General features: G+C 46.3%; 1 protein-coding gene across 1 annotated transcript in view; it reads right to left on the minus strand.

The window, feature by feature from the left end:
- The window catches only part of LOC311227596 (collagen alpha-1(XX) chain-like), a 107,563-nt gene that overhangs the window by 64,331 nt on the left and 28,232 nt on the right, over nt 1-15,000 (minus strand). Inside the window, 2 exon segments of the mRNA XM_084313316.1 lie at nt 916-1,095; nt 13,029-13,172. Of these exon segments, the coding sequence (XP_084169442.1) occupies nt 916-1,095; nt 13,029-13,172 (324 nt within the window).

A 15,000-nucleotide genomic window follows, 5' to 3' on the forward strand; every position in this document is an offset into this window, starting at 1 on the left:
TAACAGCTAACAGCAACAGCTAACAGCCATCAGCCAACAGCCAACAGCTAACAGCTAACAGCCAACAGCTAACAGCCATCAGCCAACAGCCAACAGCTAACAGCTAACAGCCTGCGTTATTTTTTTCCGTAGCCGCATTTCTGGCAAGACGCTCTCTGATTGGCCGACGCCTGTTTCTACACTGGTTAAGCTTAGGCACTCTTTCGAAGTTGGTTAAGGTTACAGTTTGTCTTAGAGCAGGGCGATAGAACGCCAGGTAGTTTGCAGGCTGTTCGACGCGGAAATGGGCAAAGACACAGCTCGTCACGCGATTGGGCAAACATGTCAGTGGCCAATCAGAGAGCGTCAGTCAGTGGCCAATCAGAGAGCGTCTGCCAGAAATGCGGCTACGGAAAAAAAATAACGCTAACAGCCATCAGCCAACAGCCAACAGCAGTGTGTATATTGTGGCAGATATCACCCCCCGTCTCATAGATATGTGAAGGACGGGCAATACTACTGCCACGGGAAGGAGTGGAAGCAATAGGCAGCTGATTAGTACTGATAGAACACACTGTGCACCATTAGATCACCCACATCCCACACGCACACACACACCAGACACTCATACTATATACACTAGGACAGATAGAGTTGAGGGGAGAGGAGGTGAGGTACTGTAGGAGCGAAGTACGGAGAGAGAGAGAGATTGTTGTTGTTGACAGAGTTTTGCGAGGTGAGAGGTAGTGAGAAGGAGAGGTGAAGGCGAGAAGGTGTTCATTGTGTACTGGACTCTGGACTGGCAGAGAAACCCCCTTGTTACTGACACTGGACCGGAAGACTACTCTGAGTATTGAACAATGCTCCACAAACAAGAGCCTGTTTTGTGTTTTGGACCTCGGACTGTATTACGACCATTCTATAACTCTACAGTACCTGTAGTAGTGGTGGTGGTGGGGGTGGGGGTGGTGGTGGTGGGGGGGTCCTGGTAGAGCACGGTGGGAAGGCCCAGAAGAGCCTCGGTGACGTCGTCCAGGTCACCTGACCCAGATCCGCCCGGCAACAGCTTCTTCCTGCTCCCACTGCGGAGCAACTCCTCCTCACGCAGACTCTCAACTGGGGTGGGGGGGGGGGGGGGGGGGGGGAGAGAGAGAGGGGGGGGGGGGGAGGAGAGAGAGAGAGAGGGGGGGGGTGGGGGGGGAGGGAGAGAGGGGGGGGAGAGAGGATAGAGAGAGGGGGGGAGAGAGAGAGAGAGAGAGAGAGAGAGAGGGAGAGATTTTTTTTTTAATTGTTTATATTTTTGCACAATCCAGGCGGGGGGGCACGGCCACCTACATTTCACTGCATGTCTTGTGTACAGTATGTGACAAATACAACTCTTGAATCTCTTAACCCTTTCACTGCCACGCGACAGAAGGTTAAAACCCTTTCACTGCCACGCGACAGAAGGTTAACCCTTTACTATCACACAACCGACGGCGACGGCTCCATCATTAGCATCATATATATCATCCGCGGAGCTAATGATGCTAACGATGGAGCATCGCCGTCGGTTGTGTGATAGTAAAGGGCTAACCTTCTTCTGCATTGTCACAGTGAAAGGGTTAACCGGCTGTCGTGTGGCAGTGAAAGGGTTAAAGCGCCACTGGGTAGAGACAGGCAACGATAAAACACACGGGCCGACACTGATGTATCGTGAGCGAGAGACAAATCAGGGGGAGAGTTCAAAAGACCTGTCTGAACCCATAGAGTCACGTGACGCAGGCCGTCTGGCGAAACCATGGCCTGGGGGTGGGGGTGGGGCGGGTTAGAGGAAAATACAACAAAAGCAGATCGAGGCTGACACAATTTCCATGAGGAATAACAAACGGCCCCCGGAGGCCGTCGACGCGGAGGAAGTGTGGAGGAAGAAGAAGAAGATACAGACCGGGAAGGAATTCCCAGACTCCCATCATTCCTGAATGACAGCCCCGCTATGCCGTGACTCTGATCCCAGGCGAGGAGGGATGTTCCGGCCTGCCTGGACCCGCACGGCCCGACACAGTAACCTACTACCACCACCACCCGGGGACGGGGCTCGCAAGAGAGAGAGAGAGAGAGAGAGAGAGAGAGAGAGAGAGAGAGAGAGAGAGAGAGAGAGAGAGAGAGAGAGAGAGAGAGAGAGAGAGAGAGAGAGAGAGAGAGAGAGAGAGAGAGAGAGAGAGGGTGAGAGAGAGGAGAGAGAGGGGAGAGAGAGAGATAGAGAAAGAGGGGGTGAGAAAGAGAGAGATAGAGAGAGAGAGAGAGAGAGAGAGAGGAGAAGGGGGGGGGAGAGAGAGAGGAGATAGAGAGAGTGAGAGAGAGAGAGAGAGGAGAGAGAGAGAGAGAGAGAGAGAGAGAGAGAGAGAGAGAAGAGAGAGACAGAGAGAGAGAGAGAGAGAGAGAGAGAGAGAGAGAGAGAGAGAGAGAGAGAGAGGAGAGAGAGAGAGAGAGAGAGAGAGAGAGAGAGAGAGAGAGAGAGAGAGAGAGAGGATGAAGGAGAATGACTCAGATAACAATAATATATCAAAAGTGAAGGTGGGCCGTTGGAACCCGGTTGGAAACAAAGAACGGTTAGTCCCGAAGGATAACGACAAAGTATGCGAGTTTTGTGGGATCAGCTGGAAGGTCAATAACTCAACACCTGCGACTCGTCGAATACACACCGCAAATCCCCCCTATAGACCACTGCACTTCCACCTCACATGGAGTGTGTGGGGGGGGGGGGGGGGGGATGGGGAGCGCTGGGGGATCAAATGATTGAATGTTGATTAGAGCCCTGGCGTTAAGTGGCTGTAGCTACGGCTGTGGGGCGCTGGAGACATGAGTCAATAGACCTTTTCATACGCCCGAGTCTCCTGAACACGGAGAGACAAACCCCAAGTCGATCGGCACTTTCTCGGACGAGCTATAGTCACTTTTCCGCACCTACCCCCCCCCCCCCCCCCCCCCCCCTCTGATGGGACGTCCCAGCGCGGCTCCAGCGCCCCCACACAGCCGTAGCTACAACCACTTACGCCAAGGCTCTAATCAACATTCATCCATTTGATGCCCCAGCGCTCTCTCGCTCCCATGAGCTCAAAGTACCAGAAGTGTCGCGGTGGTCTCTATCCTACCCTTCTGTTAACTTCCTTCCTCTTTGCTTGTCGGATACTGTAGCTACCAATTGACCGCATATTTGTCTTTGTGACAAACCTCACAATAGCCATCGCAAAATACCACCAATCCTCCCTGTGGACGGGGATCAAGCGCGGCCCCCGCAGCAGCTCAGGTAGAAAGGCACAGAGCGTCTGCTTTGGTGAGGACAGCAGAGTGAGCCACAAAGGAACGGATTAGTGGGTAGATTTACAACCTACGACGGCTCTTTGCTCAAGTACACACAAAACAGTAAGTACAGAGACACACCCCTCTCTCAACCTGTAATCCACCAAGAACGCTCTTTAAACCGACAACCACAGTCGGTCCACTGCATGTGTGTGTGTGTGTTCGCGTGCGTGCGCGACGTGTGTGTGTGTGTGTGTGCGCGCGCACAAGCAACATGCACACATACTTCAGTGTGTGCATAAAGTGGACTTGGTTTAGCCTGAGAGGGATGGGGGGGGGGGGGGGGGGGGTGGACTTTGAACTGAGAAGGAGTTCCGAAATGCCCAGCTTCGTATGATCTGACAACCTTATGTCGTCATGGCAGTGCTGGTGGATGGTGGTGTCTCCGGTTTTTCCGCAAATTAGCAGAAATATAATCTACTTGTTTTAAGTCTGCTCACCCAGAACAGTCTTGCTTTCTGTACATACCTGCATATAATCCTTTTTAAATATCTGTATCTGTAGATACTATATACGATAAGGTTTATTACTGGTGACGCTACAACACTCACCACTGTGTTCTTTATGATAAGGGGGCGACAGTGGCTCGGTATAGGTAGAGCAGTCGTCTGGTTAATCCCGAGGTTCCCGGTTTGATTCCCCCGCTCCTCCCGGGCAGCGTGTCTAAAAGTGTCCTTGAGCAAGACCCCCTAACTGCTCCCGATCAGCATGTTGGCACCTTGCATGGTCGCCTCCGCCGTGAATGTGTGAGTGAATGGGTTAAAAATTTGAGGAACAAATTGTAAAGCGCTTTGGATAAAAGCTGCTATATATAAAATGCAGGCATTTACCATTTATATAAGGTTTATTACTGATGATGATGCTACTGTACAACACTAACCACTGTGTTCTATATGATACGGTTGGTTGGTCCTCTTTAACTGACAGAGAAATAATCATTGATATTTGTTTCTTTTTTTTTTTTTTTTTTTTTTTTAACCTTTATTTACCCAGGCAAGCAAGTAAGAACCAATTCTTATTTTATTTATTGTCAAAAGTATGCATTTTGGTTTAATTCAACAACAAGAGATATGTAATGTTAATTTTTACTTTTTTAATTATCATATTTTGCACAGATAATGCTTACATTTAGAAAGCCTTTTGAATGCATCCAGTGAAATTATTAGTTACCTGAAATTATTCCGTTTTTTTGGGGGGAAACCCTGCATATATCGGTATCGGTATCGGTATCGAAATTAAGAGTTGGACAATATCGGAATATCGGTATCGGTAAAAAAGCCAATATCGAGCATCCCTAGTATTTGTTTATTTATATTTATAGTCCTATACTTGGTCAATTGGCACCTCATCTCTCATCTCTGCTGCTCTGGAACACCCAACACCTCATCTCCCATCTCTGCTGCTCTGGAACACCCAACACCTCATCTCTCATCTCTGCTGCTCTGGAACACCCAACACCTCATCTCTCATCTCTGCTGCTCTGGAACACCCAACACCTCACCTCTCATCTCTGCTGCTCTGGAACACCCAACACCTCACCTCTCATCTCTGCTGCTCTGGAACACCCAACACCTCATCTCTCATCTCTGCTGATCTGGAACACCCAACACCTCCTCTCTCATCTCTGCTGCTCTGGAACACCCAACACCTCATCTCTCATCTCTGCTGCTCTGGAACACCCAACACCTCATCTCTCATCTCTGCTGCTCTGGAACACCCAACACCTCATCTCTCATCTCTGCTGCTCTGGAACACCCAACACCTCATCTCTCATCTCTGCTGCTCTGGAACACCCAACACCTCATCTCTCATCTCTGCTGCTCTGGAACACCCAACACCTCATCTCTCATCTCTGCTGCTCTGGAACACCCAACACCTCATCTCTCATCTCTGCTGCTCTGGAACACCCAACACCTCATCTCTCATCTCTGCTGCTCTGGAACACCCAACACCTCACCTCTCATCTCTGCTGCTCTGGAACACCCAACACCTCACCTCTCATCTCTGCTGCTCTGGAACACCCAACACCTCATCTCTCATCTCTGCTGATCTGGAACACCCAACACCTCCTCTCTCATCTCTGCTGCTCTGGAACACCCAACACCTCACCTCTCATCTCTGCTGCTCTGGAACACCCAACACCTCATCTCTCATCTCTGCTGCTCTGGAACACCCAACACCTCACCTCTCATCTCTGCTGCTCTGGAACACCCAACACCTCATCTCTCATCTCTGCTGCTCTGGAACACCCAACACCTCACCTCTCATCTCTGCTGCTCTGGAACACCCAACACCTCATCTCTCATCTCTGCTGATCTGGAACACCCAACACCTCCTCTCTCATCTCTGCTGCTCTGGAACACCCAACACCTCACCTCTCATCTCTGCTGCTCTGGAACACCCAACACCTCATCTCTCATCTCTGCTGCTCTGGAACACCCAACACCTCCTCTCTCATCTCTGCTGCTCTGGAACACCCAACACCTCATCTCTCATCTCTGCTGCTCTGGAACACCCAACACCCCATCTCTCATCTCTGCTGCTCTGGAACACCCAACACCTCATCTCTCATCTCTGCTGCTCTGGAACACCCAACACCTCATCTCTCATCTCTGCTGCTCTGGAACACCCAACACCTCATCTCTCATCTCTGCTGCTCTGGAACACCCAACACCTCATCTCTCATCTCTGCTGCTCTGGAACACCCAACACCTCATCTCTCATCTCTGCTGCTCTGGAACACCCAACACCTCATCTCTCATCTCTGCTGCTCTGGAACACCCAACACCTCATCTCTCATCTCTGCTGCTCTGGAACACCCAACACCTCATCTCTCATCTCTGCTGCTCTGGAACACCCAACACGCTCCAGTGATCGTCAGGTTCTTCAGGTTCTAGAACTAGACCGCTTTCTGTATCAGTGCAGAGGAATCATGGACTCTATCGCAACGGGACCTAGAACTAAGCACTCTAGAGTCTTTTGGACATTTTAGATTTATTTAGTCAATAACCGTCCACCATCAACATGTAGTGGTTTCTGCTAATTGCTCTCGCTTATGAACTGTATTATTATGATTATTATTATAATTCTTCTGACTATGTATTCATGGTTGATCTATTGTTTAAATTGATTGTGTGTGTGTGTGTGTGTGTGTGGTTGAAGTATGTTTTCGATCGGCTCTCTTCTTTAACCCTTTCACTGCCGCATTACCAAACGGTTAACCCTTTCACTGCAACAATACACAGAAGGTTAACCCTTTCACTGCCACACTACAGAAGGTTATTAACCGTCGGTAGTGTGATAGTAAAGGGTTAACCTTCTGTAGTCTGGCAGTGAAAGGGTTAAACCCACAAGGTACAGCCTTGTGAGATCGTGAAGGAACAGATTCCAGAATGTTCCAGTAAAGGCTCATGTCTGTGTCATGTATGATTCATGTATGATTCATGTCTGGTTGGGTGCGCAGGCCTGTTACCCGCCTCTCAGAAGCTTCAATTGACCATTTTCCACCCCATTGAACCACTGACGTCTGTTTTTTTTATTTTTTTTTATTTATCTTTTCCCCCCTCCTTTTTCCTCCGATTTTTCTCCCATCCCAATGTTAGTCGTTATGCCAATTCCCAATCCCCTTCCTGGTCGCTGCACACTTACCCCCCACAGTCGGTCTGGGAGAGTGGAGGCTATCACGTGCTTCCTCCGACACACGTCCAGCCAATCAACCGCTTCTTTTCACCTGGCAGCGCGGATTCTCACTGAGAGGGCGTAACATGTGGAAGGATCACACTACCCCCCTTAGATCCTATCCGCGCTGAGCAGGCGCCCCGACCGAACTGTAGCAGTCGCTGTTTACAACGACCCGGACCCACCCCGCCAGCTTCTCCCACCCTCTAATACTGCCAATTGTATTAGTGTGAACGGCCAGCCAAGCTGGTGACAACCCCGGAGCTGTGAGCTGGATTCAAACAGGCGAATCCTAGCGTCTCCGGGGTTGGTGACGAACGCAATCTCCGCTACGCCACCTGACCGCCCGACGTCTGTATTTCTAACCTTCCAGTGCTGTTATCCTCCTCTATTTCACATGCTCTAACACAGCCGTCCTTAAACCCCTTCCGTCTCACCCCCATCTCACTTAGAAATACATAAATAAAGTACTAATCGACCACCGGGAAAAAGGTACATAATGTACGTTATGTTATAGCCATAATAAGTAATATATTTTACGTATTGTAATTGTAATTGTTAGACTAGAAGTCTTTATTTGTCATGCAGTTGAACACACACACGCGCGAGATGGGCGACCCACAGGAACACACACACACACACACACATGCACTGAGTCGCCGATGAAATGTCTCTCTGCACTTTTCCCATCCTTGTATTATGTAATATATCTATGTCATATTAACCCTTTCACTACCACACTACAGAAGGTTAACCCTTTACTATCACACTACAGACGGTTAACCGTCTGTAGTGTGATAGTAAAGGGTTAACCTTCTGTAGGGCGGTAGTGAGAGGGTTAACCCTTTGTCGTGTGGCAGTGAAAGGGTTAACCGTCCGTATTGTCGCAGTGAAAGGGTTAAACCCCTCCTGTTTCACCCCCATCTCACTTAGAATACGTAAATAAACTACTAATCGACCACCGGGAAAAAGGTACATAATGTACGTTATGTTATAGCCATAAGTAGTATATTTACGTATTGTATTATGTAACATATCTATGTCATATTAAAAAAACAGCGCTCAACAGCATGATTGAGAGTGGAATTAACCATGCTTGTGGTGGGGGGGGGGGGGGGGAGTGTACTCTAGACCAAGACCCCCACCCTGATACTAACACAGCAATACTGATGATGATCCACACTGTTATCTTAAACTAACCATAGCCTTAACTCTAACCCTAACCTTAACCACACCATAAAACATAGAACAGTTTAAAATAAAAGAAAGTCAGGGCGGCTGAGTGGCGCAGTGGGCAAGGCGCTCGCCACTAACACAGGAGATGCTGGTACCGAGCCCAGCTCTCTGCGTTGCTACCGGCTTGGCCCGGACGTCATACTAACACAATTGGCAAGTGTTAGAGGGTGGGGAAAGCCGGTGGGTGGGGATTGGACGTTGTGGACAGCGACTCCTACAGGTCGGTTGGGTGACGCCTGGGTGCGGCGGAAACAGGAAGTATCGGGGGCAGCAGCGTGAGCCTCCCACGCGTTACTCCTCGCCACTGAGAGTTCGAGCTGCTGCGGTGAAAAGATGCGACAGGCTGCCTCGTCCTCGTGTACCGGAGGGGACACGTGATGCAAGGCTCCTATCCTCACTACAGCCGACCAGTGGGGGGGGCATAGTCTAGCAACGTTCAAGACAGGGGGAGGGGAGAATTGGAAATACGAAATTGGGATGGGAGAAAAATAGAAAATGGGGAGAAAAAGTGGATACAAAAATTATAATAAAATACAGTCAAATGGTTTTCCGGAGGTGCAGAGATGAAGAAAGGGTTTGATAACTGGCAGTATGTATGTGTATATGTATGTATATATAAATGTATATATGTGCATATGTAGGTATATAGTTGTATATATGTATAACCAGGGCCGGACTGGGGAAATAATTCATACCGGGAGATATAGCGCGAAATATAGCCCCAATCAGGCCACTTTTTAAGTGGGGGGTCTGGGGTCCCCCACCCGGAAAATTTTAGTTACAAAGACTTAATTTCCTGCATTCTGGTGAATTTTAGTGCATGTGAATCACAAACTAATGAGCCAACAATTGCTTAGTACAATGTACTGTTATGAACCTCAAATAAAACTGTTGTGGCACTAGCAATTGTACTCTCTCCACCTTCAAAAAGAAAAAAGCAAGAGCACAACATATTTTTCTATTTACTATTATAATACAGTTAACCACTCTCTCCACCTATTCAAACAAGGCAAGAGCACAATACCATATTCACTTTACTGATGCACTACCCATCAACAGTTAAAATAGCCCTTTACACCAACATTAAATAACAGACCTTTCATTACAATACTATAATAACAGTAGCCACTGCCAGAATAGTGACACATGTATCACGTGTGGTGAGCATACGCATGCATGCACAACGAAGACAGAAGATTGCGTTGTCTCAATCATTTTAACTATAAAATTTGCTCAAAGTATGAGCTCACTGACTGAAATTTCCAACAAAAAGCATCAATTGTCAAATAATAATATAAATTAATAATATAAATTAGAAAGGGAACAACAACTTAACCCTTGTGTCTGATCAGATTCTTATTTTTTTGATAACTTTGCAGTGATTATGTTTGTAGCCAATGTGGCAAAGGTGTGTAATCTTTGAATTATCTTGGAATTATTTTGACTCTCTCTTTCATAAATTGTTTATTCAACTTCAGCCCCAATCATAACCACCACATATTGTTTTTTGTAATGTTTTGGGAGTGTGCCATCTGCCATTCCATTCGCCGCCTCCACGGTCAATCAGTTGTATCGCCTGGTCCCGCCTCCACCAATCACAAGCGGCAGCACAACTCAATTGTGTGTGTGTGTCCGCGTGAGGGAGAGAGAGAGAGACTCAGAGAGTCAGATAGTTCTCCAACTCTGTCGCAGACAGTGAAATCCTGGTTGTTCCCCACCCACCTGGTTATCTAAAACTATCGCGCCGCGCCGCCGCCACAACTAGAAACAATGGCCTGGCAAAAAAATATATATATATATATAATAAATTTATTTTTTTCTGTGCAGGCCAGGCCACGGGAAAACTCCCGTGCTCCCGATGGCCAGTCCGGGCCTGTGTATAACAAATGGCTAGAGGAACTATACAGGGTAACATACAGTTTTGGCAAATATTAATAAGGTATTATTAAAAAAAGTATTGTTAACTAAGTAAATTTTTTCAATATAAGTCTAGTAATGTATGAATTAGTAAATAAAATATAGTATGTTTTGATGAGTAAATAGGGGTGGGATTAAATAAGTGTATGCTTCTTCCCATGAGTTTTTATATACATTTATTATTTGAACGGCTTAAGGCTATATGTGTATACTTGATGTATGTTTGTCATGTTGCATATTTGAAATACACTTCAATCAATAAACCAGTGGTTCCCAAAGTGTGTGTACCCAATCTCGCCCCACCCCACTCCCCATCCGTCCACAACGTAGCATCCTCCTCTATACTTGTTTGTGTTAACTCTTTCACTGCCACACGACAGAAGGTTAACCCTTTACTATCACACAACCGACGGCGATGCTCCATCATTAGCATAATTAGCTCCGCGGAGTAAAGGGCTAACCTTCTGTATTGTCACAGTGAAAGGGTTAACCGTTTGGTGGTGCGGCAGTGAAAGGGTTAAAGGGGAACTATCTTATAAATGGCCTTTTTCAGTGTTTAGCATTGTTTCCTAGCTATGTGGACTTATATTAACCCTTTCCCCGCCAATAACGTCGTACAACGGGTTTCAAGTTCATGAGAATTCTGCCAATAACGGCGTACGACGTGATTCTGATCATAATTTCATATTTTCGCCATGGTATTCATATTTCACTCACGGAGCCTTGTCGGATGCTGTGTGAGCCAGCACAACTCTGCAACGCTTCAATACTGCCACCTGGTGGCTGATCGGCGAGTTGCAACCAGAAGTGGATCTCTTGTGATCCCGGTGCGTCTCCCTATTCCGTCCGGCCACTCGTTTATCGTCGCAGGACTCAATACACACACCGTGGATATGGATCTTTGCCATAACTCAATAATCTACATGATTTGGGCGTGTATTAGTAATATACAAACCGGAAATGGATCGCATCGATCCCCACCACATAACTGGGATCTGTTTGCTCCACTCTCATCGCCCAACGGTACGAGGAGACTGACGTGAGTTTCTGTTTTTGTTTTTGTTTATAATTTTCGATTCAAACTGCTCTGATCAATATATCACCCATACTACATGAAGCATCTAACGACTATCACGGAATTATAAACGACCCCCCCCCCTCCGTTCACCCGCGCATGATCAGTCATAACCCTTAGGACCATGTACAGTATCAAACTGCATTTGATGATCTAATATATGCATTTGTGCCTATATCTCACGTTCTGGGAAATACTACAGAAAACGATAAAAACATATTTATACTACACTTATATGCATATGTATTGGGATTGCCCACCAGTGGCCCGTTTCTGGAGGTCAATAACGGACAAACTTTCAGATCTGTGTGGCTTAACTATCCCATTCACAGCTGTTACGCTACTCCTGAACGATATAACGACACTACCCGCGTCCGTACAACTGAAAAGGGTTGTCCTAGCGGGTGTCACAGCAGCGAAGAAGCTTATAGCAATGAGATGGAAGGAGCCTGAGAAGCTGACAATGATCAACTGGTCCCTAACTCTATTGGATGTGATTTATCTTGAGATATCCACGGCTCGGGTGATTGGGGTGGGGCAGGCTGGCATTGACCTGTGGTTCGCAGCAGCTGAGAAGGTAAAGACCGCCGTGTGCGGCTGAGCGGGGTTGGGGCGCTTGATCGGGGGGGTCCGGCGGTCTCTGGGGAGGGGGAGGAGGAAATGTCTTGTCTGTCTTGGTTTTTGTCTTGTCCTTCTTAACTTTGGCTGGGGGGATTTTAGGGGGGGTTGGTATTTAGCTATTCTGCGCTATATGTCAATTCACATGCCATCTCCCCAAGGGACTAATATTGGCAGACTGATTGACCTGTCAACCAACTTGGAAGAGGAATTTCTTTCTTCTTACACTTTACCGTCTGCGAGTTTGGCAGTCTTGAACATGTGTAAGGGACCTAGGCTATCTACAGTAAATCTGCGACAACACTCTCATAAACAATCTTTTAAGTCACTCCACTTTGTAAAGGTGGGGAAAGGTTGCCATGTCTTGAAGACCCCTTTTTGTTATTGAAGTAGCCACCTATATTTGATAGGTTGGACGCTGTTTCTTTTTCTTTTTGTCTTATAATTTATTATTCTGTATTATTATTGTTTGTTATTCTCCTGTGAAGTTATGTTTTTTGTTACTGTGGTTATTGTGTTGTCCTGTTTCATGTAATTAATAATAAAAAAATTTGATCAAAAAAAAAAAACATATTTATACTCTAGACGGTATTTTCGTATGAATGTGTGAATGAAAAAGTAAAACGTTCCTACATCCTGAACGATAGATAATCGATGTTGAATGGGCCATAGTAATGTCAATTTAGCAATACAATTAAAAAAGTTATAGCCCTGCAAAGAAGGTGAACATCTCCATAGACTTACAGTGCTGGCAGAGATCAAACAGCGATGGATATAAGCGTGGCAGAGAATGGGTTAATAGGATCTATGTCTTTAATTCTCATATTGGCGCATTCTTACAATTCTCCTCTCACAATATTCACCCTCACTGAACTGAGTCATCTGAAAATGTGCATATCTGTGATGTCAGAGATTTCTCAGCTGCATAATAATGTGGCAGTTGATGTGGCAGTTGGCACCAGGCCACACACACAGTGGTTGGAGCCCAGCCTCAAAACGGCTTAAGATCTTGAGGTAGAAAAATGCTGTTTTTGAGTACTTGATTAGAAATACAAAACAATGATTAAAAAAAAAAAAAAAACGTACAGAGGTGTTCCATAGACTCAGGAATTGTGTAAAAGTGCCCAAATAGTGAAAGAAATCGTAAAATAGTTCCCCTTTAAAAGCAAAGTAAATGTCGTACTGGTGAAGCGCCTCTTGGCCAGCAGTCTTTCCGACGTGCCGTTGAGCACCAGGACCTGGAGGGCGTACTCCTGGCTGGAGTCCAGTCCTGCCACGGTGGCACGGCCCCGCGTCGTGGTCAGCATGAGCTCCGGCTGGGGAAGCTCTGGAGGAGCAGAGAGAGAGAGAGAGGGGTGGAGGGTGTTAGGAGAACTACTGTAAGGCAAGGCTGAGAGAATAATCAAAGACTCTAGTCACCCAAACAACTGCCTCTTTGAACTGCTGCGGTCAGGCAAGCGCTACCGGAGTCTCATGGCCGGTACAGAGAGACTCAGAAGAAGCTTCTATCCCCAGGCAAGCGCTACCGGAGTCTCATGGCCGGTACAGAGAGACTCAGAAGAAGCTTCTATCCCCAGGCAAGCGTTACCGGAGTCTCATGGCCGGTACAGAGAGACTCAGAAGAAGCTTCTATCCCCAGGCAAGTGTTACCGGAGTCTCATGGCCGGTACAGAGAGACTCAGAAGGAGCTTCTATCCCCAGACCATCAGGATGCTCAACGAACAATGACACTATGTAACAACCCATCATCTACACACACAGTGCACACACATGCACACGTACACACTCACTTTAAACAAACACTCACCTTAACACCCTCTTTACTCACTTTAGTCACTTTAACACACTTTATATGTATTAGTAAAGAGAGTTGCACTACAATTCATACCTCATTGCACCTTACCCTAAGTGTGTACCTCATCCCATTTCTGCGTTGTACAGTACCTCACTGTTACTCTTTTTACTCTGTATTGTGTATTGACTGAACACTTTTTGTTTACATACTTTTGAATTTTTCTATTTTATACTTTTTATCTATTTTTATCTAGCACAATCCCAGGAGCTCATACAGAAAAAAAGCATTTCTTAATAGTATTCTGTATTTTACTATGACAATAAATAAACAAACTTGAAACTTGTAACAGCAGCTCTGGAGGAATAGAGAGAGAGGTGGAGGATGTTAGGAGAACTAATGGCAGACTACAGAAGGTTAACCCGTTCACTACCACTACAGCAGGTTAACCCTTTCACTACCACACTACAGAAGGTTAACCCTTTCACTACCACACTACAGCAGGTTAACCCTTTCACTACCACACTACAGAAGGTTAACCCTTTCACTACCACACTACAAAAGGTTAACCTTTCACTACCACACTACAGAAGGTTAACCTTTCACTACCACACTACAGAAGGTTAACCTTTCACTACCACACTACAGAAGGTTAACCCTTTCACTACCACACTACATACGGTTAACCCTTTCACTACCACACTACAGACGGTTAACCTTTCACTACCACACACTACAGACGGTTAACCCTTTCACTACTGTTGTGAAAAATGTGTATACGGGGTGGACTAGTTTAATATAGGTCAACTAGCAGTGCTCAAAGACACTAGGGCGACAGTCTGGCTGATGTTCTTAAAACAACCTCAAGTATAAACCTTTAGATATTTCAAGTAAATCACATCTTGTTCTTTTCTGCTTTAATCTTGACTCCAGCTTTATCTCAGGGACGATAAACCTTTAGACTTATCTTCTGTTTTTATTCTCTCTTCGATGTTAAATCTATGTGTCATCTTAATGTACGTCATGTCATATCTGATATAATATGTCACGTCATCATATCTGTCATGTTGGGGCAGGGCTGGGAAGGTATTATCTGGGGGCACGTGGAGTTGGGAAGTCAGAGTGTTTTTCTTCAAGTTATGGTGACCGTCTGCTAAATCCATAGCTCTTCTGTTAAAACTTCTTTCCTTAAATAAATTGCTTGTTGAAATTGGAAATAACGTCTCCTGCTGTGTCAAACGACTATTCAGCCACAACATTACCACATTACATACGGTTAACCCTTTCACTACCACACTACAGAAGGTTAACCTTTCACTACCACACACTACAGACGGTTAACCCTTTCACTTCCACACTACAT

Source organism: Notolepis coatsorum, assembly GCF_963971535.1.
Source record: "Notolepis coatsorum genome assembly, chromosome: 4".
Lineage (NCBI taxonomy): Eukaryota > Metazoa > Chordata > Actinopteri > Aulopiformes > Paralepididae > Notolepis > Notolepis coatsorum.